Consider the following 26,440-nt stretch of genomic DNA (forward strand, 5'->3'; position numbering starts at 1 on the left):
GTGGTCAGACAGGTCACCGATAAATCCGACCTCATATATACGTGATGCATTCAGTTTGAAAAATACTGTACAAAGCAATTAACAAATGTTAAGGGAAAGCACATTTTTTTTTAACCCATTCTGATATAGACGAAGATCATGATTACTAATGAAAAATATTTACGTGTGTGAACAAAGCTCAAACAGTGCAAATATACAAACATATTTTGTAAGACTAATACCATATAAGAGAAAGAAGGTGTACACATCAAAAGCAATATTGCAGTATTGCAATACTTCTAATAAACAGAAAACCTGCTATTAAAATATACATCTGTATACAATTTTCCCAAATATTTATTTCTATCATTCCCTCCATGTTATGAAACAATTGGCTTTAGAACATTAACAAAAAAAGGAAAAACAACTTTTGCAGGAAAAACACATTTACAATCTAAACAATGAAATTGACAATATTACAGCTTGTAAACATACAAGGGGCAAGAGAAAAAATGGATCATTCATTTCATATTTCGACAAGAAGCTGTGTTTCCATTTTAATCTCCGCATTTTCAGAATCACTTGCGACTTCTTCTTTCATCTGTAAAGAAATAAGAATAAATTGTGTTAACATGTTTTGAAAGAGCAAAACAGAAAACTTAAATTAGGAAAATGTATTGAGCAGGAAATAATGACATCCCAAATAAATTTTGAATGTTAGGTCAATAAATATTTAATTGCAGAATGACTTGAAAATCAATACAGTGTATTATTGGCATCCTGATCCATAGTTTGTCATATAAGCCTTCAGCAAATGTCCCATTGGTACCAACAAGTTTATTTGTACAATTTTAAACTTCAATAAATACCATGTTCATTTGTCCCCAGCAATAACAAATTTGTAATCATTCATGGCAATGGCTTATTTCACGGATAATTCAGATTTCAAACTAAATTGCAGTCCGAACAACATTTATAAATTTACATATGAGGAATAAGTATACATGTATCTACAGCATAAATACACCACAAAAATATCTTGAAATGACACTTTCACACTAAGGAGCCAATTAACTATTTATTTTAGTGCAATGTCAGTGCTAAAACGTAAAATAAACTTGACAAAATGTGTATACAGGCATACCCCACATTAACGTACGCAATGGGACCGGAGCATGTATGTAAAGTGAAAATGTACAAAGTGAAGCACTACCTTTTCCCCACTTATCGATGCATGTACTGTACTGCAATCGTAATATACGTGCATAACTGATGTAAATAACGCATGTGTAACAGGCTCTACAGTCTCCCCGCTTGCGCACAGCTTCGGTACAGGTAGGGAGCCGGTATTGCTGTTCAGGACGTGCTGACAGGCGCATGCGTGAGCTGCTGTATGCCTATTGAGCGAGATGTACTTACTCGCGAGTGTACTTAAACCGGGGTATGCCTGTACTATGTACTGTATGTTCATACATACAATGCATAATTTGTTGATTGAATTTTTTTTGTACCCATTACTCATATTGAATACATGTGAAACAAAAACTTAAAGCGCACTTTGCGCCACCAGCACTTTTTGTTTTTGGTTTAGGTTCATATTGAATACATGACTTATACAATTTAAGTAAAAACATAAATAAAAAATACACAGAATTCTGCCGTGCATTAGTAAATGCCAATTATCCATGTAATATTATTTAAAATGAACAATGTGAAAGTAATACATATTTTAACCTACATAATGAAACTTCGTGCTGCATTAAATACATTTTTAGGTTGATACATACCAATTAAGATTTTTTTTTTTAAAGATTACTCCAAGTTTAACTTATTGGGCTATTTTGATGCACTTTCAAGTAATTTAGTGGCACACAGAAATATATAATTGAGTACTCACCATTTACTTCTTAGGCTGGAGCCGTGGTGCCGCAGACTGTGCGGAGGCTCCACACGCTGAGCGATCAGATTGCCTTAAGGCAGTGATCGCATCCATGCAGCGTGCGGAAGCGGGAGGGGGCGCGCGTTGCGCAAGAAATCAGTTTAAACTGATTTCTTGGCGCGACAGGCCGGTCAAGTGAGCGGTTCGCCCAATGATGGCGAACCAGCTCCGCGACGCCCCTAGGAACGTCCCCCATGGCCAGGGAAAGCACCCGCTTCACTTCACAGCCTCCGCGGGGGCGAAGGCACCATGGCCCCAGCCTTAGGTTAACATCATGCTTTAAGTAACTTTAGGGAGTTCTATGAATCTGGCCTTAGAAGTAAATGTATGGGGGAAGATTGCTGCTTTAAGCAAAGTTGCGTTTTTGGGGGGGATAATACTTTCGGTGTGAAACAAAAGAGCAGTGTCTTAAATACTCAGCAGTTTCCCAAGATAAGTGGAAGTATTATACAGTTGCAGTCTGGATTTAGAAGAACCAAAAAGTACCAAGCTTTGTCTTCGCGTATAAAAATTATGGCCTTATTGAATAAACTCTGAAAAGTGTGCTTCAGGTGTTTTTTTCCACAAAAACAGAAGAGCCGAAGCCCTATTTACCGTATCCAATTATGTATACTGTATAGCAAATAAAAGATCACTTGTGAGCACATTCACATGTCTTAGACAGGTCTGCAACCCTGCCTTTCACCATTATCTCCTAGCATACAGTGCTCCCGCTGCAGCAAGGGATTCTGGGAAATGACATGCAACATGACATGGGTTGCATGTCATTTCCCAGAATCCCTTGCTGCACTGGAAGCCCTGTATGCTAGGTGATAATGGTGAAAGGCAGGGTTGCAGACCTGTCTAATACATGCCAACGTGCTCACAAGTGATCTTTTATTTGCTATACGCTATACCGTGGAAGTTTCTTGACGCCTTTTTCACCCACCATAGCTTAAAATGTGTACAATTAAGGATAAAAAGATAAAGGTTGAATCATCAGGAGATATGGATGGCTCTGGTTGAATGTAGATTTTTTGTAGTGTGTAGGCGGTCACTGCAACAGGAACTCAACCGCAAACGTGAATAGTTAAAATCAGCTTTATTGAACTAGAATGCTGCGCATCACAGAGATCACTCTGACGCGTTTCGTTCCCGTGTGGAACTTTATCAAAGAGTAATGGTCTCTTACACTGGTGTCAAATATATACATGGATTCTTATCCTGATTGGTCAACACTTAATTGTTGCAGGCAATGGCAATCAGTTAGTTGTGTAATTGATGTTGGGAGGATCCTGTACAGACTGCAGTGTATGTGATTATTCAACAACATTAGTAAAAGTGACAAGTAAAAATACAAAATAACATATAAATTAAAATCACAACCAGTGAATTGCAGCATCTATGATATCAATATATACCATATACATTAAAAATGAATAAGGGTTTGAAGAATCATTGAATCATAACATTGTAGTTCTATGGAGAATGACAATACAATTTTGAAAACTAATATATGGAAGGCACAGAGGGTACCAACTATAGAAAAATGCAATTATACATTATAATTCATGACTCATGGGGAAAACATGTAGAATTGAAATCCAGTTTATATATTGAACTATAATAGGTAGAATAATGCATGAGATGTACTCAGATATACACCCCCAGAAACTCTCCGTCTGGTTATCCCATAAGGAAGTGTTTCAACTCCCAGTCTACGTTGATTCCATGGTTGAATGTAGGCCATCAGGCCATTAATTAGGTAGCTCCCTGGGGGAGAGGTTGGAGGGATGAACACCTTGTATGCTTTACTGTTTATTTAAGTAGTGCTCTATGGCAGAGGAATACAAATGGGGGGGGGGGGATAATTTCTGGAGGGGGCACAGCGCTTAGAGGTTGCGTGCTCTTCCCCACAACATTTAAATTAAATGCCGGGGGAGCGCACAAGACCTCTATATACTCTCTTACCTGCCTTCTGGTGGCTTCTGGTGCCGCGTCGCCATGGAAACGCAGTGAAAAATGACAGCGGGGTCACATGACGTCGCGGACGTGACATCAGAAAAGGAGAAAAGGTAAGGGGGACGGAGGGGGGGGGGTTAGGGAGAAAGCAGGTGGGATGGAGCAGGCAGGGGGGCGCAGACGAAAACATTTGCACACCCTGCCCTATGCAATGGGTAGATGGTTATAGTTCAGGTTATTAACCCCTTACTTCCAATACCAGACATGACAACTATTACCTGTATAGATTATGTATATACACTATACAGGAGGGCCCCGGGTATACAGCGGGTTCCGTTCCAGGGGCCCGCCGTATAGTGAAAATCGCCGTAAAGCGGATCCGGAGATTTTCAGTTCTGCGCATGGGCAAACCGGCATTTTCGCCGTTATGCGCATGCGCGACCTGGGCTGCACGTGCAACCGCCCATTATGCGCATGCGCACGCGCACTCCCGCCCGTTATGCGTATGCGCGCCGGGCGCACCTGCCCGTTCAGTGTATGCGCGCCGGGCGCAACCGCCGATTCTGCACGTGTAATTTAGGATTCAACATGGCGGCCCCCTTCTCGGTGCCGCCGTATCGGCGGAGCGCCGAAAAGCGGGGCCCTGCTGTACTACATTTACTCTTGACTATCAGCATTTTATATGTTTCACAAATTGTTTTGCTGCCCTTTTCTCTGGAAATGTTGCCTATATGTTTCTATTAAATTAGGTGAAAGGTGTAAACTTGCTTTGGGGATATGAGGTCAGCTGCACATTTTAAATATATTGGATAGTGCCCCCAACCTTTCCTGCTTCTGCTCGTCTATTGGGAGCCTGTTAGTTTGATGTAAATCACTAGCCCTCAGCCCAGTTCTACTGTTTCATATTAAAATGATTTAGAAAGTGTTGATAGACAGCAATATTATTCTTCATTATCAGTTCTCTTTAGGATATACTGTAGGTCCTGTACCAGACTGTGCGGCTTCCTGTTTTCCTTTGGCTTGTTAAGGTTTTCTTCTGTGCAGCAACACTGTCCACAATAGCCTAGATCCACAGAAGGGTGCTATGTTTTAACATGCCTCAGTCCCCCTAATAAAGCTTAGCTCCCTTTTGTAGATCTGGGCCAATGTTTGTTGCAAGCTGTCTTACCAACCTATATTTCCAAACAAAAAATACTGTGTGTCCCTGCTGCATGTTAGCTTCATCTACCATTAATTTCCATTATAAAACCAATCATGTACTTCTATGGCTCAGGAATGTGTACTGAATCATGTCTTAAACCCCCAATGACTACAGTAATAGAATTATTTTCTATAATATCTGACTATACAGTATGTAATAAATTGTATATTGAACGGTCATTTTTATATACTCTTTAGAAAAAACCCATGGAAAGCTACATGCTCCCAAGCAGTACCAATCTGTCATCCAGAATATGCAGAGGATTGATTAAGGGGAGGAAAAAAAAAAAAAAAAACTAATTTAGTAGCATACAGAAAATATTTTATTAAAATCGAAGAAAAACATTAAAAAAAAAATTGTAATGGTTATTTTGATGTTCTATTACATCTGTAAAACATTATCGTTGCTGCAAATGCCTGTTTATCTAATTTCCATCAGATTGTACGGGCAAGGTCTTCCTTTCCTAATCTTTACTGTAATACGCTTATTCCCGATTATGTTTCACATGTTGTTGCATCTGCTACTGCTGTGAAGTGCTTTGTACATGGATGGCACTATACAAATAAAGATCAACATACATACTGGTAACAATTAAAAACAGAGCATTACAATCTTTGCTGTCCTCTAACAAGTCAAACATTATAGAGGGTGTTTCTCCACATTTTTTACATGTTTTGTATAAACTAATTATTATCCAATTTAGAGTACTGTAGTATTAATGGATTATGGTCTTGATTGTATACATCGTATTTTCTATATTGAATTCTCTGTATTTCAATCTTTAAATGAAGTTCACGATTAGGGACATAAATGTATATTTATAGTCAAGAATCAGTAAGGTCTCGGTTGATTGGATTCTGGCACTTTATAAGGCACACAAGTGCAGACAGAAACCGACCCCTGATGAAGTCAGCTTAGACTGAGGAAACGCATAGGGTCACGTGTTGCAAGTAGCTGTGTGAATTACTGTACAACGCCGGAGAAGGAGGCTGCAATCTGCCCATAAGCATTGGGAACTCTAAGATCAGGAACTCTCCTGTACAATTGTGGGTTGCCGGAGGATTTCCTTAGGAGCGACACCAGCAGAGGAGTTCTGGAGGAGAATATCCCACAGCAGATTGGGCAGAGTGACGTCCTGTAAAGCATGTTGGGGCACGAGTTTACTCATACAATGCTCAAAATTCACAGCGGTTTATGAGTTTTAAATTGTTATTGTCCAAAAGTATTACATTTTATCCACTGGTATCACACTAGGATCGGTTGCTTTTTCTTCATTGTTTTTGTATTCAGGTTACTTAGAGGGAGGTTGTTGAACCCAGGAAGAAGGCTGCCAGTATCCCAAGAATCACGGTTAACCCATTGGGGTTCTAGTGACACCGGACGTTTTATATAGTTTTTTGGACTTTAATTTTTTTATAGTATACATTATTTTTAATCGTTTTTTTTTTTAAAGATATATGGCTATTAGCACAGTAGCAGCACAGTTTACACGTTTACTAATATATTTTCTGTCTAGTCAATTGATAGCATATGTAAATTTACATCTAATATATTGCATTTATGGTTAGATTGATATAAATATCATATTTCCTTTTAATTAGGGTTGATTTAGGTGCATTACTATACACTTTTTTTGGTTCCTGTCATGTGTGTGATATGGGTGTGATTGTGTGTGTGTGTATATAATCAAAGATGTTAGATGGTTGGTACACTTGTTTATTCCAATTTATTTAATTTACATTTTTAAAATATGGACCATTTCTTAATGTATAAGTGAAATTACAATGCTATTGCAATAAAATAGCAAAACTGTTTCAGTATTTTGCCTGCCTTTTTCCATATGCATTCAATAAAAAGGTGAACTAGATGTTGCTGGTATGTTAATTAAAAAGGAGCAATATTGGACAAAAAAAAGTGCAGAGGAGATTTGTTAAATTTGTGTTGTAGTTGCACTTTAAACGCAATTGTGAAAAAAGTATAGAGAAAGGTCAAAAGAAAGGAAGAAAACACTTGTATGCGCTTAATCATCACGCGCAGGGGGTGGCCAACTCCAGTCCTCGAGAACTACCAAGAGGTCAGGTTTACAGGATATTCCTGCTTCAGCACAGGTCGAAGACTTTGTATGAATATACACAAAGAAACAAACCCTCTCTCTGGTCTCATAAGCAGAAAACAAATGATTCCATCCACATCAATATTTCAGTCCTCTTTGGGACCTTTGTCAGGATTCAATGGCAAATAGTGAACAGCAGACCTTTGGTCGGTTGTTACGGCAGCAAGAAATGCACAGCATCCAAAGTGCATGTGAAAAATGTCACGCCTTTTTTACCAAATTACATTTCCTTAGAGACGTTTTGCCAAGCATCAAATGGCATACTAATGTCACGAAAACAGTAAGTTACTGTATCAGAGAAATATCACCAGGCTGTAAGCGAAACAAGGTGTGTCCGCCTTATTTATATTATCAGCATTAAGCCAACGTAGACAAATTAGCATATTAGATGAAATTGCAATGCACATTGATTTAATGCGTGGAAAATCGCTCGTGGACTTTGACTCAGCAGTGGTTTTTTTTCGAAACACAAAAAGGGGACATTGTGCATGATTTGAGACCTTATGCAAAAGGTTTGCAGATCTCTAACAGCAACCACCGTAAAGAAAGGTGACATTTCTGCAAAGGAAAAGATGTTAAGTAAAAGGTATGGGGGAAAAAAAAAAAGGAACAGAAACTATACAGAGTGGAAAGTTAATAATATATTTTTACTTTTATACTGTGAGCCGATACAGAGTATAAAATCCAGATAATTAAAGAGGGCAGAAATATGATCACATAGATCAAGGGTTATTTATACCAGTGTAACAAGCTGCCATGAAGGTGAAAAAGATGGGTGACTCCCAGGAAACAGAAACAAGGGACACGGATGTCAACACAAATTGGCTCCACAGCACGCAAGGGCTAACAATGGAAATTCATGATTAATACAAATATAAAAGTTCAATGTACTGTATCTCAAAAAGAAATTCACCTTTTTGATTGCATCACTAAAGTAGTTTGACATTTAGCAGGAGTTCATTGTGATCCATGGGGGGAGAAACATTGCATACATTCTAAAGCAGAATGTTACATTTAAATAATGTAGGTACAGGTCGCACCAAGAATAAGCAAAGTAATATAAAGGCACCTCTAGGGGCCCATCCATTAAACGAGACAAAATAATTGAAGTGCTGAAATTACATACAGAGTCTAGGCGAGTCCCATAGGGCTGTTTAGGGGATGTCACGAATATACTACTGTATATATCCAGGGTGTCTAATCATCACCATGGTCCGGGCACATCTGACACAGGGTCATGATGGTCAAAAGCAACAGCTGTATAGAGCTCATAAGCTACTCACACACACACAGTATATATTGTATAGTTTAATTATTACACAATGACCATTAGTAAAGACAATTTATAAATATTGTTGAAAAAAATCCAGTAAGGCGTTAAATACCATTTTATATTTATGACATTTTTACGCAATTTACAAATTTGAAAGAAATTATATATTTATATTGTTGCCTATATTATACTCTAGATTATATAATATATAGTATAAACATATATGTTAAGGTTTTGGCACTTCCTGCTTTGGTTGAATCGCAAGCTTTGAAATGGACACAATGTCTGTCTGTAAGCCGTAGCTTTATTGTGACTTACCACAGAAGTTGAATTCAGTTACTAGTGTCTTCTATGTCTGACACATGATTCTCCATCTAAAGACAAAAAACAAATATTCAAACCACGACATATACTTTAATAAAAAATAAAAAAAAGTACAAATGTAATATTAATTTGTAGAAGACAGATAAACTTCAACAATCTTTTTCTGTATTGTCCAAAACGTCTGTTTTCGGTTGAAAAGTCATACCGAAGTCAATGTGAATTTCCAGCTGCAAACGACCCGAACGGTCGATTTTGACAGTATAGAATGACCCCTTGAATAGCAGGCTCTTTGCAGCATACACATATTTCAGGTTTTAAGTATAAAAACAAGTCAATACATTGGGGTCTACATAGGGAACTCATATGAACAGAGTTCTGGCATTATATATATATATTTTTATTTTTTTTAAGAACAGAAAGCATCATATAGTGATTATAAAGTAATTATTTGCGAATATCAATATATTGCAGGGACAGTTCTCCAACTACATTTTACAAAATAGTCTGTAAAATTGAAGCACAGAGCAACCATTACGCATCGCATGAGATGTAAGACAGCAATGTTAGGCAATTTGCATTTACCATTAATATTATTTTAAAAGAAAAACAGGCGTTGAATAGAAGACAATTGTTTTCTAGGTTTAAACTATTCCTTTAATTTTGTCATCGTCTTTTAGGCTTTTGTCTAATTTCACCAAATTATTAGACTACAGTGTCACCATTTATAATCCGAAGTATGATCTGAAAATGAAAATACATAGTGGACTATTTATTACAGTCTTTGATTTGCATCGCTAATGCAAAATTGGGTGCCAAAGTATGTGACACTGTTGTAGCCCTGTATTCACTACCTGCATTGCGCATATGCAGGTTGAAAAAGTCATCTGTTTTTAGTTACCAGCACACTGCAAGATTATTGGATTTTCTCACCAGCTCATTGCTACCATCTTCATCAAAATCTTCCTCTATACCATCAGTCATCTCTTCCCCATCTGGTCCTCCGTCAGCATGTTCTCCAATGGAGTTATCAGCAGTTTCTGATTTACATTCTTCCAGAACCAAATCGGTGTGATCTTCAATTAGCTTTTTTTGACCTCCTGTAAGACAATCAATTGTGTTCAAAGAGATTTTGCTTTGTTTTTCTCAGTGTGATAAATATTTGTTTAGTAGGGTAATGTAATAGTCTTTGCGTAAATTATGAATACATTCTACTAAAATAATAGTTTGTTTATGATGGTTAATGTTGAATAGATTTTAAGGGACAGATCTACAGAGCTCCATTAAGTGACTTAACGTGATAACCGAAGTTAAAGCAGCAACATTGCCCCCCCCCCCTTTTTTTATATGTAAAGCATGTGACAATGTATAATTGTACATTCTTACTTAAGCAAATGAGTTGTTCTACAATAACCTAATGGCTTTTGTTTTTGCATAGAATTAGCTTTGTGAATGTGTGTTAAACTCAGGGAAAATAATATCGGTTACTGATTTAGGTAATGCGACATAATGATCTATGACTTAAAGAGGCAACCCAAACAGTACTTTAAATAATAAAAAAAATAAAAAAGTAAATTGTTTTTTTTTTTTTTTTTTTTTTTTTTTAAATATATGCAGCCTTTGAGTAACCTTATTGAAAACGAATTCCCTAAGCTGCTGATTGATTCGTTCTCCTGTGATTGGTCAGCAAAGATCCTGCTTCCAGGGTTCACTAAATGGCTGCCTTTCTGTTTGAATCAATACTTCAGTCAGTGTAGCTGAGCAACTACAATGTATTGTTATGGTACCTTAGTAATATAAGAATACATTGTAGTTGCTAAGTTACACTATCAATTGTTACAGTTTGCAGCTCAAACTGCTGGAAATATTGAATATTTCCCCCCTTCCCCCTCCCCCCCCCTCTCCCCCCCCCCTTCCATTTTTTCCCACTATTTGAGAACACATTATCCATTTAGGTCTCTAATACTCATATTGGTGTTGATGTAAAAATCATTATTAATATCAATCATTCTCTCAATGATCGAGAATTGCACAACAAATGTTGCCCTTCATGTTTCAACTTTAACTATGAATTATGTTGGTGTTAGTAATATCAAGATTTTCTATTTTTGTATTGATTAGGAATTATTTGAGCTTTCCACATATATGTACTGACTATTTGGTTATGAATTTATTTGAATATTATGATTCATGCTTTTTGGAAATAACAATTACCCCTTGCTATTACTTGTTTTTAAACTTAAAATTATTATTATTAGTTGCTATCCATAGTTAAAAATATAGCCAATTGAATAATCTTTTTTATATACTACCACATACATATATATGTCACCAGCCGTTTAAGACATATATTAAATTGATTAAGTAACATCTATTGTTAGTATAGCTATATGTGGACCGCAAGATGAATTTACTTTGTTTTTAATCCCTTCGATTTCTACTGCGCATGACACTGATGCCCCTGTATGCCGCGCGAGCGCCCTCCAGCCAGGGACTCAGTTTCCCATCATGCTGTTCGCAGCATACTTACAGTCCATTGGCTGGGTGACGTCACGTCCGGTCTACATCCGGTATATCAGAGCTCACCAGACACGAGTATGCTACTCTTTGAAAAAGCCCAATTGCAGGGTGAAACGCGTTAGAGGTGCAGGGGTATGCCTCCCCTCCTCTTTTTAACCATTTTTCAATAAAGGTTTTTGTATGCAGCACAGTCCGGCCTCAGAAACTTTCTTCCTGCATCGTGGTGCCCGCTGGTCTGCCTGTCCCCGTCGGTATAGGTGCCTGTTCTACTGTTGAATATTGTCAACAAATATCAAACAGGAAAGTGTTACGAATATTTTGCACTGCTGGGGATGTGTGCTAAAACTTGCTACAGAAATCAAAGGATACTCGGAATATTAACACTCAAAAATGGCTGGGACAAGAGGGCTTGGTATAAACTTCCGCACGTGATGCGCGCGCACCCGTAGTCCGACAGCTGATAGATGGCCCAGGTGATGCGCCGCAGGAGGCGGGGGAAGCGGAGCATCCAATCGCGGGCCGAGGTAAGGAGGGAACGCGCCGAGGGTAGCGGACTCACGGATCCTTACAGTAGGTTTATAGCTACTGCGCATGCTCAGCAGTTGTTTTCTGATAAACAGCACAGATTACACAGCTGTTTCTGTTTGGATAACAACAGTTTTGGCGCCCTTTGTGTGTGTTCCTCCTTTATATTCTGTCCCTGCTTCATTGACAGATCAGAGCTTGAGAAAGGACCTTATTGTCTGAAACATACGTTGCTCTGGAGCATGTTGATTGCCTGATGATTTATTAATATTAAATTACCATTTTTCTACTAAGTGTGCTGCGGACTTCCCGTTTTTTGCGTATCTACCGGACTGGCTGGTGTTCCCTGTCAATCTGCGAGCACCTTGACTTCTGTTAAGTATATTTTTCATTTTCTATTCGTTAGTTTATAGTTTAATGTTTGTGTGCACCCAGCATCTTTTTGTGTGTATATATATATATATATATATATATATATATATATATATATATATACACACACACACACACACACACACACACACACACACACACACACAGTGGTTGACAAATCACCAAAAAATCTACTCGCCACCTAGTACCAAACGTGTGCTGCTTGGGACAATATTTACTCGCCCGGGGGTTAAATCCACTCGCCCGGGGCGAGCAAATGTATAGGTTTGTCGAACACTGTATATATATATATATCTATATATCTATATATAGATAGATAGATACACACACACACACACACACACACACGAGATATATAGAGATAGAAAGATATAGATAGATATATATATCTATATCGATAGATGGCTCTCTATCTATATACAGTAGATATATATAGTGGGGATGGAACTTTCTAGCTCAGATCCCAGGAGGAGACCAAGATGGCGGATCTCGTTATATATAGTGAATGTTCTGTTTGTCTGTAGCTATATTTGTTTGTAGTAGGATCTCTGTTATTTTTCAGTTTAGGGAAGGGTCACTCCTAAAGAATAGGACCCTCAATATGGCCCTAATGCCTACCAAGAGGGGATGGGCAGGTTCCTTAGTAAGGGCCTTAGAGTATCACCTTAGAACTGAGGAGGTTCGTACCCCCTAGAAATTCTGTCAGGGTGATAGGGTGTAAGTCCTCATACAAGAGGGAACCCTGCTAAGGGATCCCAATGGAGATGGGAACAGCCATCATCCAAGCAATGGAGTGCCATATAGAGTGACTGCAAAGTACACGAGTTGTGCCTCTTTGGGCAGGGGGGGGGTGTTGTTGCTGCATGAAGCTATTGTTCATTGTAAAAATATGACAAGGGAGTTAAATCACTGACATATTTAGTAAATGTCACAAGCACTTCTGCACAGTACCTGCAATCCCCTTCACTTGATGATATTTGTAAAAGTGCTTGCACTAATAGTTTGTAAAGTCAGCCTGTCTGCATCGGGATATTCTGTCCATTTATTTGTATGGCTGTACAAGACTTAATTCCCCACATACATTTTTATTAGTGTCATTATGTTCATCAGTAACCATAATGGATGGCGATGAACTTGAAATATAACATACTATGAGAATTCAAAGAAAGCACCGAGAACTAAATTGTCTTCCTGGCATCCATGAGCAAATGTTTATTTCCTCACCGTTTCTGCAAGTATTCATTTATTTATTGCCCAGCTTCAACTTTCTATTTTTTTAAAAGGAAAAAGAGCTTCATTGTGCCCTTGTAGATGCTATTCTGGAACAAAAGCATAAACTGTATTGTGCCTACCCTAAGGCTATATTCTACTTTTATTTCATATACAAGTAAGATGCACGGATATCAACATGTTTGCTATGATCGATTTACCTTCTAAATTATAATGGAGATTTACCGATCTGATGCAATGATGTAATGGGAAGAATCTATAAGCACAAATAAAGACAGCAGCTGATCATCAGTTACCGGTACACAATTACTGTGCATTTTTCATATTTTCTTGAAATGGATATTTGAAATATGCACTTCTAAACGTGTGTGGCTGACATAAATAATTCAATGATGCCAGCGGCGCCACTGTACAGAAACAGATAGAGGCCTTTCTAACCTTGCCTTTTGAATGCTTCGAAAAGCTTCAGAGAATTGCTTTGCAATGCATGCAGAGTATCTCCTGCAGAGAAGCGATTCAGCATGAGACATTTTAATATAAGATTCTTTGGAAATTGCCGTGCTTAGAACTTATTCAGGAGTTAATCTTTTTTCCCCTATAGCTTGGACGGTGTTTACAAGGTCTGTTTTATACATCTCATAGGATTTGCAACATTTTGCCAACTGTAAAAGAAGCCAAAATAGCTTACATACACTGGCGACACACTTTATTCGAGCTCGGCTAGTCCCACGGATTCGGGTATACCCGGGTGTATTGAGGTTTGTGACTGTTTTCTGCCCGAGTGCATTGAGGTATTTTCCAGGCAGGGATTGAAGCATTTTATTCCTGCTGGCTGCAATACTGCACAGTATATATATATATACTGCATTACAATTCATGAATTTATGCCATCTGGTAGACACGCGAAGCATTGCAGCCTATTAAATCCTAATCATTATCATTTAACAGATCAGCCTCCCGTCAGCCAGGCATGAACCCAGGCTGGGAAGGCAAACGCAACGGGGCTTGTCAGAGGTGAGGAGCGGCGCATTCCAGGTATCTGCCAGGTACATACTGGGTATTTGCTCGAATAAAGTGTGTCGGTGCAGTACATATGGATTCAGGGTGCACATTAGGTGTTATATACATTTCACCTAAAGTGGATTCTCCTAATCCAATATTTATATTATTTCAGTAACCACTTACTTTACTTGCTGTATTGAACATATTCCAAAAAGGTGCAAATTAATAAAATAGTCAGTACCTTGTAAGAAATGTTCACAAAAGTGAAAATAACAAGTCCAAATAGAGAAAAACCTAGTTTATATCATAGCAATTGATATGTTAATCCTATTCAGATTAGGAACAGCACATTACCATTGTATTCGACATACTGTATTGCCGAAACGGAAGGTATATGTTTATAAAATCTTATTCATCAATCACGTCACATACATGCACATATTTGTACAGATATCACATACAGTATGTCCCAGCAATACTTTGTGCTACCAGTTTGCACACCTGTGTTAGGCGTTCCCAAAATATCAGCACAAATTGCGCAAATCAGTGATTACTGTGATGTAGCTCACTAGTATATACAGCTCAACCCCGTTATAGCGCGATCCGCTACAACGTGGATCCGCTTATAACGCGGTCTGAGTGTGGCTCCCAATTTATCAACATTTAAAAAAAACAAAAAAACCTTGGAGATAACATTTTTATAACATTGTTTATAGATGTTAAGTGTATTTATAGTCATATTCATGCTACTAGCATATGAACGGTCATGGGTTCAATTCCTGCATGGTATAATTTATAAAATATTATTTTTATTTATAAATTATTATTTTATCATTTATAAATTATTATATAAAATAATAATGTATAAATTATACTATACCATGCAGGAATTGAACCCATGACCCTTCATATGCTAGTAGCAATTCTCTAGCTGCTACACCACAAGGTTAGTGTGATGAATCTGACTCTGTAAACACACTAAACATCTACTGCACAATGCAATCCAATAGATGTTAAGTTTATTTATAGAGTCAGATTTATCACACCAACCCTTTGGTAGCAGCTAGAGATTTGTTACTAGCATATGAAGGGTTAGGCTGAGTCACCTCTGGCACTGACCGCACTATGCGCTTGGCGCGCTTACCTCTGTGAATGGGAATCCTCTCGTTCACGCTCACGCTGTCCCAAGCCTTGTGCTTGGGGAGACAATACAGCAATACTTTCGGGCTCAGAGCAGGGTCAAAAGTCCCTGCTCTGACCAATGGTAGAAGAGAGGCAGGATAGGCGGAGAGATGGGACCAAGGACTTGTGAACGGGGTGGGGGCCGGACCGGAGAGTTGTGAACGGGGGGACAACAACGACCGAAGAGATGTGAATGGGGGGGGGGGGAGGGGGTGTGTGGAGGTGTGGAAAGAGATGTGAATGGTGGGGGGGGGACCGGAGAGATGTGAATGGGGGGACGGACGACCGGAGAGATGTGAATGGGGGGGGGGGGGAACAGGAGAGATGTGAATGGGGGGGGGGAGGGACAGTAGCGATGTGAACGGGGGGGGAAGGAGAGATGTGAAGGGGGAGGGAGAGATGTGAACGGGGGGGGGTGGGACAGGAGAGAGAGATGTGAACGGGGGGGGGGGGGAGATGTGAACGGGGGGGGGGGGGGAGATGTGAAGTGGGAGGGAGAGATGTGAATGGGGGGGTGGGGTGGGACAGGAGAGATGTGAACGGGGGGGAGATGTGAAGGGGGAGGGAGAGATGTGAATGGGTTTGGGACAGGAGAGATGTGAACGGGGGGGGGGGGGACAGGAGAGATGTGAACGGGGGGGGGGGACCGGAGAGATGTGAACGGGCTGTGGGGGGAAATGGAGAGATGTGTAGGGGGAGAGGGACAGATGTGAAGGGGGGAGCGGAGAGCGGAGAGAGAGGGGAGTGGAGAGAGTGGGGGGAGAGAGGGGAAGGGGAGAAAGGAGAGAAGGGGGAGAAAGTGCAGAAGGGGAGAGAGAGGGATAGGGAGAGAGCAAGGATAGGGGGGGAGAGAGAGCAGGGCTAGGGGGGGAGAGGAAGGGAGAGAAAGAGGGGGATATAAAGAGGGTGGAGAGGAAGAGAGGGGGGAGAAAGAAAGGGGGAAGGGGGAGAGGGAGGGAGAAAAGGGGGAGAGGGAGGGAGAAGAGGGGGGAGAGGAGGAAAGGGGGGAGAGAGCGGAGGGAAGGGAAAGCAGGGGGAGAGAGCGGAGGGAAGGGGGGGAGAGAGAGGCGGGAAGGGGGCGAGAAAATGGAGGGACACACAACACAGACAGAGACACGCACACTCACAGAGACACACACATACACCCGATCAAGGCCAAGGACACGCCCCCCACTCCTGCTCTAAAAATATTGCAGGACAGGCGATCGCTCATGCTTGGAGAGTTGGTGATGTCTCCGCTCTCAAGCATGAGCGAGCTCAGCGGCAGCCTTATGGGTTCGATTCTTGCAGGTGTATTATATAAAATGTATTCACTGTTGGGCTGTCATTGGTCAGAGAAGGGTCATGTGACCCCCCTCTGCGCTCGACAGTCAAATTGAAAGCTGCGCACGTGGACGCAACATGATGTAGCAGGGAGAGGAGAGAGCTGCAGATGCCGGGTAAGTCCTCGCTAATCGTGGTGGCTATTTCACAATCCCAGTTATATCGCGATCCCGGTTATAACGCAGTCTCATTATGTGGACCCTGAGCATTGCATTATAACGGGGTTCAGCTGTACAAAAAAACCCCATAAAAACATAATGAATATATAAATTAGAACATGGAATTCCATTCACGGTTATTACAAAAATGCCCCACTCTAAACCTTTAAACTCTGTTTTCTAGGAAAATAACTGGCAAGCTGCCCTAAAAATTATATTTCTTAGTGTGTAAAGCAGCAGTACATATGTTTTATACTTGAAGTAGCCCAACATCATAGCCAGTACAGACTCTGAAGCTCAATACCTCAGGCAGGATCTGTGCAGCACATCAACATATTAAAAGTATTCATGTCTCAACCAAACATAATAAAATGTTATAATATAATATAATACAAATTGGACAAATCTGTACAGGAGTTAAAACCGCTGGGTGAAGTTTCAGGCATAAAGAGAGTATAAATCCCAAGGAAGTTTAGTTCTACAGAATAGCTGAGATTTCTCCTGATCACTCACCATTTAGAGTACCTATACTGAAAAAATCTACATAAATATATTAAATGATACAAACATCTAATTGGACATACAGTATGAACTCAAGTGTACTGACCTGTGTGTGTGTGTGTGTGTGTGTATAATTAAAGACAACAGCCCAAAAGGCTTGTAGCATTCATGAGTGGAGGAAAAATAAATAAAAGGTATTTTTTATAAAATGTGTCAACAATACATCATATACAAAATTATAAAATAATCTGAAGGGGAAAAACAAAACAAAACCAAGGGTACAGTATATAGTCTGCATGAGTAAATACAATCCATATCAATCCCTGAGGTTAGATGTCCAGACATCAGCATACTATAAAATTGATTCAAACAATTTCTGCAATGTAACATTAGGATTCTTTATGGATATAGTTTAGTTAAATTCTGTTTGCCTTTATTTATAACAATCCTACTGCATTTTCCCATGGTCATTAACCACAGTTATATAGAGAACACCTTAAATCTGGCTATTTACCAGTTATCTAAATAATGCTTATTATGTGGTTTACTGGCAATTGTCTTGTGGTGCACTGTTCCTACACCGTTATGTATCTTTTCATGCCTTTTTAATCGTTGTCCCCATTAATTTTACAGTTATATTACCATTAAAAATGATTTTTTAACGATTTACATACATTCTTCAATATAGGGGTCTTTTTCATGGTCTTATTTCACCAGGGACCATTGTCCAATTACCACTTCACACGGATCATCCATCCATCTGTTGGTTACACCGCTATAGATGATACTATACCATTTACTAGGCATTATCCGTTACTCAGCCTACTACTGATTAGACTCTCACTGCATACTATATGTGTATTTTTTGAGCAGTATGAGTGCCTGCTATTGGGGCTTCCCTGTCTCCTCCCCTCCTCAGGAGAGCATCTACTGAAAGGACCTCTTCTTCCTGGAACCTTACTGAATACATCAAGTTATTTAGGGTGTTCTCTCCAAATGTATTCATACTCAACAGCGGTGCGAAAATGTGGGCCACGATACTTTATTGGGGTGCACGCGGTTACAGAGGCACCGCGCAGAGAGCGTGAGGCCTCTGTAAATTTACTTACCAGCTTCAGCCCGCGCATTTCCACGGCAACGTGGCGGCAAATGACACCTGTTACCATGGAGACGTTACGGCAAATGACCCCGCAGCGCCATTTGACGCTTCATTGGAGGTAAGGAAGGAGGGGGGGGGGGTCGCGACCGAGTAGGAGGGCAGACAGAGGAGGCGCAGCACAGGAAGTTTGCGCACCCCTGCTCTATAATATTCATAATGCTGTAACAAAGCCTCATTAAGTAATGGTTTTATTTGCTTTTTGAATTCAGCCAATGGTTTAAACTGTTTCTTTTTATTTGGAGCATTATATTTTCAAATATATAGGCCCATATAATACTTCATCATGACAAAAATAAGACTAGCTAAAGTGCACAGCTTCACACAAGTTGCAGTCCTCCATAAAGCCCGGCTTTGTACAGGTCTTTAACCCTCCCCATCCTTCCCTTCTCTCACCACTTCCCCTCCCCGCCCCCCAATCAATTTCATTTAATACATTATAATGTCCCTAATTCTTTCCGTCTCATCTTCTCCAGCATTCTTAATTTCTCCTCACGTAGCAACTGACTTCCTCTCTCTTTCTTCGTCTGTTATCTCTGTAGACTTTATAGCTATGCAACTCTCCTTATCTGCCACCAGGCTATGCATATTATGATGTCACCAGTATGATGTCACGTGCCAGATACTTAGCCAGGTACAACACCAAGTGGCTGACTTGCTTAAGAAATTGTAATAACGAACTTTCCTATCAGCACCCCTTTGAAGTGTTATTTTGATACATAAAATAATCCTTCCAAGTTTGGTTGTTTTAGGTCTTATAGTTTGGACGTGCATAATGAGACAAATATACTGTATAGCAGTTTCTGTTTTTATTTAAGTTTGTTTAAAGCTATTTTATTAATTTAACATGAAATTCTGATTAAATCAAATTTGTTCTTATTCTTAGGCTTTTGGTTGACATATAAAAATTTTTTTTTTTTACAAAATAAAACTTATTATTTGTAATTACTTACATTTCTTTAGTGATACCCTTACCAGTATTCATCTTACTAGAACACAAAGACATTAAAATAAAAAAACTCAAAAAAAACAGAGATGTAGGTTTTAACCCTGTTTTGGTTAAAGAACCCTGTATGAAATTCTGCGGAACAACAACCCTCTCTAATAGCGCATCGGAGATCAGATACATTGTAAATTCTTATGTATTTGGTACAATTTTCAAATGACCTGCAAATTGTAGGGAACCCCAAGCGTTCCTAGGAACCCCTGGTTAGACACACTGGACTATGGTGACAGCAGGAGATTGAAGAGACACAGCTAAAACAGATACATTAGAAGAAAAAGACTAAACTGTTCACCTTGGTAAGGCCATAGATGTCCAAGATACTATAGCCGTCTGGAATTTTCTTCATTCTTAGAGTATTTTATAATTTTCTTTCAAAAGGTTCAAGGACTGAGATTTATTTTTGCGTGTTACAATATGTTGTACTAAATCAGTCTCTAGCTTTTAAAAAATTTTTTTTTTATTGTATTGGTTGACCTTTTCTTGAAAATCTCATTACAGTTTATATTCATATAAATTTATTCTAATGTAATATTTATGTATTGATTTTGTATGTAACCACAGGAAATATGATTTTTTTTTAAAGTGTCACTCTCCCTTTTTAAAAGCTTTATTAATGAAGTTAACTATTTGAAGACCCCCTCCAATTCCGTTCCAATCTTCTCTTCTGAATACAGATGGGCAACATTTTTGGGAAATGTTCCAATTTGCTGCAAAACCTATTAATTCACATTTTCAAATGCTTACAAAATTACAAAAGGTGAAAAAAAAAATGCTGGTTGCATTTTATTAGTAAATTAAAAAAAGGAGAGATTAGTTTCTAAAGGTGACACTAACCCCCCGGATCTAAAACACGGCACGCTATGTGACAAGGGGGATGCCAGCAATCTTACTTTTTGTGGGATTGATCCATTCCCTTTGGATAGAGGAGCCAATAGGATTAGAAAATTGGGCATATTGGATTTTTATTTTAAAAACAAGGATCCCGTTTGGTTTACACTGTTTGGGACCTGGGTCACTTTTTAGGACACTGCCTGCTCTTCATAATGTATGGGGTTCATTTCAGATACCTATTGGGCTACAATATGTTTGTTTATATATTTATATCTATGAATCATGGTGAAGGGGATCAGTTATCTCCTTCCCCTCTTTTTGTAAGTAAACATGTGTACTTTGTTAGCTAGTCTCAAGTTCTTGGTCTAGGTCAGGCCTGCACAACTCCAGTCCTCGAGGGCCCCAAACAGGCCAGGTTTTCAGGATATCCCTATTTCAGCACAGCTGGCTCAATTAGTGTCTCAGTCATACTGAGCCACTAATTGAGGCAGCTGTGTTGATCTAGGGATATCCTGAAAACCTGGCCTGTTTGCGGCCCTCGATGACTGGCGTTGTGCAGGCCTGGTCTAGGTACATAAAGAATCTTTGCAAATATGGGCCTAAGTGAATACTCTCGACTTCATCCTTGTAATCCACTGGAGGTGCCGAGGTGTGCAAAATCCCCAGTGCTGAAATCCTAAGGAGAAGAGAGACCGGCGCGCAGATCACTAATGTAGCGCAAAAATTGAGATCAAGAGGGGACTTCCATAAAAATATTTATTGGATCACAGTTGATCAATGCAGAGGTAAAGAAAAACGCACCTACGCATTATGCACTGACCGCGCTTTATCAAGATGTATATATATGCTAAAAGTTAACACATGTATTGTCACGCGCTCACCACCCGTTGATCCCACTTCGATGAGCATGTGGCTACCAGCATCTGCCCCTATTGGTTCTTTGCATGTCAATGGAGAAAACTTTATAAAAACAAACCAATACAAAAACAGAACAAATCGAATAATAATTATAGCATGTTCTTGTTGCTAGAAGCTGCTAGTTTTACGTAGTGCTTTACAGAGACATTTTGCAGGCACAGGTCCCTGCTCTGTGGAGCTTGCAATCTATTGGAGGTTTTATTTATTACTCAATTCAACACTGCGTCGAGGCAAATTAGCCAAATTATTAATAAACACTGGAATGTATTGCAATGTGACCCTCTTTTAGACAACACCGTATGTACTAAGCCAAAAATTGTTTTTAGACGTGCCAATACCCTTAAGAATTCATTAGCACCTTCTAAGCTCAAAAAACTGACATATGTTGCAGATAACATTACTCGTAAACCCATTGTAGGCACCTGGCGTTGTGGAGGTCAATGCATTACATGTCGTTTTATGTCCAATGGAGTTATCTCTTTCACCTCACAAGATTCGGCCCACACTTTTCATATCAAGAGTCATATTAATTGTAATACTACTTATGTAGTCTACAGTACATGTTAGAATGTAAATGTGGTTTAAGATATGTTGGGCGAACAAAACGTAGTCTTAAACAGAGGTTTCTTGAACATAGGGGTAATATTGTGAAGGGACTAATAACACATGGGGTGTCGAGACACTTTAAATTAAAACATAATCAAGACCCCCGTGGTCTTAACGTCATGGGTATCGAACAAGTTAAAGTAGATGAAAGAGGTGGAGATAGACTCATGACTCTTAGGAGACGTGAAGCATTTTGGATCCACCAGTTGGGTACGATGACCCCTGGTGGACTAAACGAGGATATTGACTTAGTGGCTTTTTTTATAAACATATTTTTAGTATCATGTTTTTTATTTATCTGACTGTAGATATTTTGGTATGCAAGGTTGCTATATTTGTATACTACAACTTGGGCAATGTCCATGCAGGTTTTAGTAATAATTGTATGGTGCTAGTCACAAACAATTTTCACCAATAACAATTATCTAAATTATATATTTACAATATGCTACATTTAATCATTATTGATTTTTAACCATTATCTAATTGTGACATCATTTTAATCTTAAATATTAGCACCAATTTGAATGTACAATTTGCTGACTAGACAATCAATTAAGTATTTTTAAGTAACGATTTTAAATTGCAAACCTAATTATTATTATATTAATTCTTAATGGAAGCTTATGTAGCACTCCAATAGGTGCTACTATATGTTTGCTAATAGCACCATATATGAATAAATGAGTATTGTCCAATGATTGGTTTTTAGGGTAATTTGGGCCATATATAAAGAATGTCCGCTGCTATTGAGACACAGCTCTCCTGACGAAGAGGAGAAGACTCCTGGAAACGCGTAGGGCTGAGCTGTGTCTCGAGTGGCACTGAGTATGCTACCCCCCGCAACAGCATTCGTTGCAAATCACATTCAGCCGAAAGGAGCATTGCAAAGCTCCTAGCCAATCCCGAAGCGACGTGATCTGACGCACAACGGACTGACGTCATTACCCATGTGACGCGGACGCGGAATAGATCCGGCCGTGGAGAGAGGAGCATTGGAGCCGTCTGTGCAGACCGGAAGAAAGAATCACGACTGCGGCGTTTGCTTGAGTGGGACTACACAGACTTTATTACGGTTATCGTGGATGTCTAAGTGTTTTTAACCGTTTGGTATTGTGTCATTAAATTACAGGGTACACTGTGTTTTGCGCTCTCTCCTGTTTTTCTGTAGTTTTGTTCGGGACCCAAGGGTTGGATCCAGTGAAGGCAGCAGCAACACTTACCTGCTATTGGTGATTGACATTGGACTGGTTTTTTTATATATATTTTTTATTTATTGGATATTTCTAATAAGGACTCCTTTTTGATGCAGTACATATATATGCATTGTTACTACTAGGTATCTGAGCGCTAGCTATTTCACTGTATCTGCATAGGATTATTTATTCTTCTGCAGGTATTTCACTTGGTGTTTTATAGCCATTTTTTGTTGAGATTTTAATCTATTGTTTGGTGCCTGAGGCACAGGGAGCTAAAGTGACTTGCCCAAGGTCACAAGGAGCCGACATTGGGAATTGAACCAGGTTCCCCTGCTTCAAACTCCGTGCCAGTCAGTGTCTTTACTAACTGAACCACGCCTTCTCCCTAAATATCAATAAAGATGAAAGTGCTAAAGAATACTAGAAAGACTGTGACGGTGAAGGGTTACCCAGGCCAGTAAATAAAGGTATTATATGCCCGGCTGGGTGCCCCGGAGTCTTGTAGACTGTCAGTTCGGCAACCCATTAATGGCCGCAACACTTGGCTTTTAATAAAAATGTCTAAATTGTGTAGAAGGGCTGACTCACGTCAGACAACTAAAATTCCACGTGCGCGCACGGCGTACAACGCACCCGGCTCTATAGAACGTGCCTAAGACACCCCCGCTGGTTTGGTTCCACAGTGTCTGAAAAAGTCAGTAGTTGAAAAGAGTTAGCTGACTAAAGTGTGAAGTGGAGAGGGGTAATCCAAGTACCCCCATGTTAGTAGATGTCTGGGCAAATGGCCCAGATGTCCAGCCAGCTCAAAGAGAATGTCGCCAGGTAAGGGGTCTTGGTCTGGTATGCTAAGCGGCAAAGGTGTGAGGTTCGCGCATGCCCTTAGCAAACTAAGAAGCCCCCTGCCCGGTTTTGTCAAGTATGGGCAACTCTGGGATAGGTGGGAATATTATTCCCACGAACGAGATTGGCTGCAGAAGGTACAGTTAGAGATTTTTACTGCATAAGAATCCCTGCAGCCGATCGGGAGTCAGATTCATCTAACCTGGATTTTAAACTTTGCAACATCGTAACCCAAGTCAAGAGTTCGTAAGAACGAAGGAATCCAGAACCAATTCTATGGTGGTAGAACGAAGTAAGCAGCTGCGGAGAAGAAATAGTGGTTGCGAGAGGCGCCACTATTCAAAGACTGTTTTCGGCTCTGCTTGTGCACAACTCCCGCTCCTGGGAAATTGTGCCTAGAGACTAATTCTAAAGATTTCGTTTTGGGAATAGAAGATTTAGTTTTACCCATCCCAGTAACTGTATTTCAAGTGTTTTTTGTAAACTAAGCTGTGTATGTTCATTCTGTAAATAAATCACAATTTATTTTATCTCTTGCTTTGCTCAATCAAAGGATCCGGGTATTTTGGTGTTAAAAGTTCTGGTCTACCGTGACAGACTGACACTAAAATAAAACAAAGCAAGCACGTACATAAAGGAAGGTAAATCAATGGTATTTGTACATAAATGCTGACAAAAAGATTGTGTGTGTGTGTATCACATACATATATTAAATGTGAAAAAACACACGCAGACACTGTATACAAATCCATGGAGAAAACCATGTGTATATATAAATAGAACCACATGAGTATCAATACAAAACCTTATATAATATAATAATAAACAATGCTGTCTTTGATCCATTGAGTGTCGTTTTTAGAGTCTAAAAGTCCACTGCTAAATCAGCACAGCGACCAGCATGACGGCCCATGTACTACATTCTGGGGTCACATGTGGCGATGTCATGTGGATGCTTGAGAAAGCAGTACGACAAAACTTGAGTTGGGTATGACCTCACCACTTGCAACCCTTGAATCTAGCACTAGTGGCTGGCATGGTGGCTTTTTAAGCTTTAGCAAGGTATAATCTATTCACTCTACTGTATCATAATAGGGTCACATCCTCCACCAGGAGAATGGCATGATCATAGGGATTTTCGGTCACAGATCACCATAGGGACACATCCTCCATTGGGGGAGTGGCATGACATAGGGACATTAAACATACTCATTCCCTTGTCCTTCCAGTCTTTTTCCTACCTACTATAGCTCTACGAGGGTACAGATACACAGAATTACCAACTAGGGATAATGTCCATCCTATTATTGTATGTATTTGGCTTAACTACCCCACTCACTCATACATCATTAAGCTAATACACATTGGGTAAAATATTGGTAAAGAGAAAATATCTTCTTTAATATAAGAACAGTTGTGACATACCATATAAAAACGAGAGCAACTAGCCAAAGATTTTCACTACAGATTTTCCTGTAACAGATCTGATTCTTCACCGAGGATTATTCTCTAGCCTAGTCTAATAACAAAATCGGGTAGATTCAATAAAGTGTTCAAGTGCTTTTGTTAGAACAAATACTGTTCGGTAAGCAATAGCAAATGTGCAAGCTAAAATGCTTGTGTGTTGCAGTTAATCATGGCAAATGAGCCAGAATAATTATAATGCCATTCCATTTGTTGAGCCAATTAAATCAAACACGTCTGGATGCCGTCAACCTCTAGGAGACCAACATCTTCATACTTACTGTAGTCCCTTACATTTCTGCAACATTTATCATATTACATCTATAAACTTTTCAACCTGCAGATCCCTTAACTATCTCCTTTTCTTTTCCTATTTACTGCATGTTATTTATTACATGTCTTACCTGAAAATCCTCACAGGCATCAATTCTGAAGCTATGACACCATTCCCCCTTCCTTACATTTTTTTTTTAAAACTAGGGGATTTCACAAGTAGGGGAATTTACTGACTGCATTTATAAGGTTATAGTGAAATCAGCAATCAGGGATTGCTTCATGATGTATCTCGTTGCCATTAGAATTTTAATGAATTGCGCAATATCTTTCATTTTTTAAATTCTCTTCTGTAAGAAGGCAGCAAAACGATTACATTATTTCCTTTATACGGATCTCGTGTGTCTACACTCATAGGCCTAAAGAATTGTAAACGTGTTTAACGCCAAGTTTATTCATCGACCCAATCACTAATAACATATCGCCAGTGATAAAGAAGTAATAAGAGTCTTTTTACTGTGGAACATATCAGAGACATTTATAATG

The 26,440-nt window shown here is 39.4% G+C and overlaps 1 protein-coding gene across 7 annotated transcripts in view; it reads right to left on the reverse strand.

Annotated features, from left to right (window-relative positions):
* Nucleotides 1-320: 320 nt before the first annotated feature.
* RALYL (RALY RNA binding protein like) overlaps nucleotides 321-26,440 on the reverse strand; it is a 675,637-nt gene continuing 649,517 nt past the window's right edge. For 6 of the 7 annotated variants that reach the window (XM_075583013.1, XM_075583012.1, XM_075583019.1 and 3 more), the window contains 3 exons: nucleotides 9,701-9,867; nucleotides 8,765-8,820; nucleotides 321-580 (listed from right to left, as the gene is read on the reverse strand). In XM_075583013.1, coding sequence (XP_075439128.1) covers nucleotides 8,779-8,820; nucleotides 9,701-9,867 — 209 coding nt within the window. In that variant the 3' untranslated portion in view covers nucleotides 321-580; nucleotides 8,765-8,778. The remainder of the gene's footprint in view (nucleotides 581-8,764; nucleotides 8,821-9,700; nucleotides 9,868-26,440) is intronic. The other variant, XM_075583014.1, reaches the window with a different exon arrangement.

This window comes from Ascaphus truei, chromosome 2 (genome assembly GCF_040206685.1).
Source record: "Ascaphus truei isolate aAscTru1 chromosome 2, aAscTru1.hap1, whole genome shotgun sequence".
In the NCBI taxonomy this organism is placed as follows: Eukaryota; Metazoa; Chordata; class Amphibia; order Anura; family Ascaphidae; genus Ascaphus; species Ascaphus truei.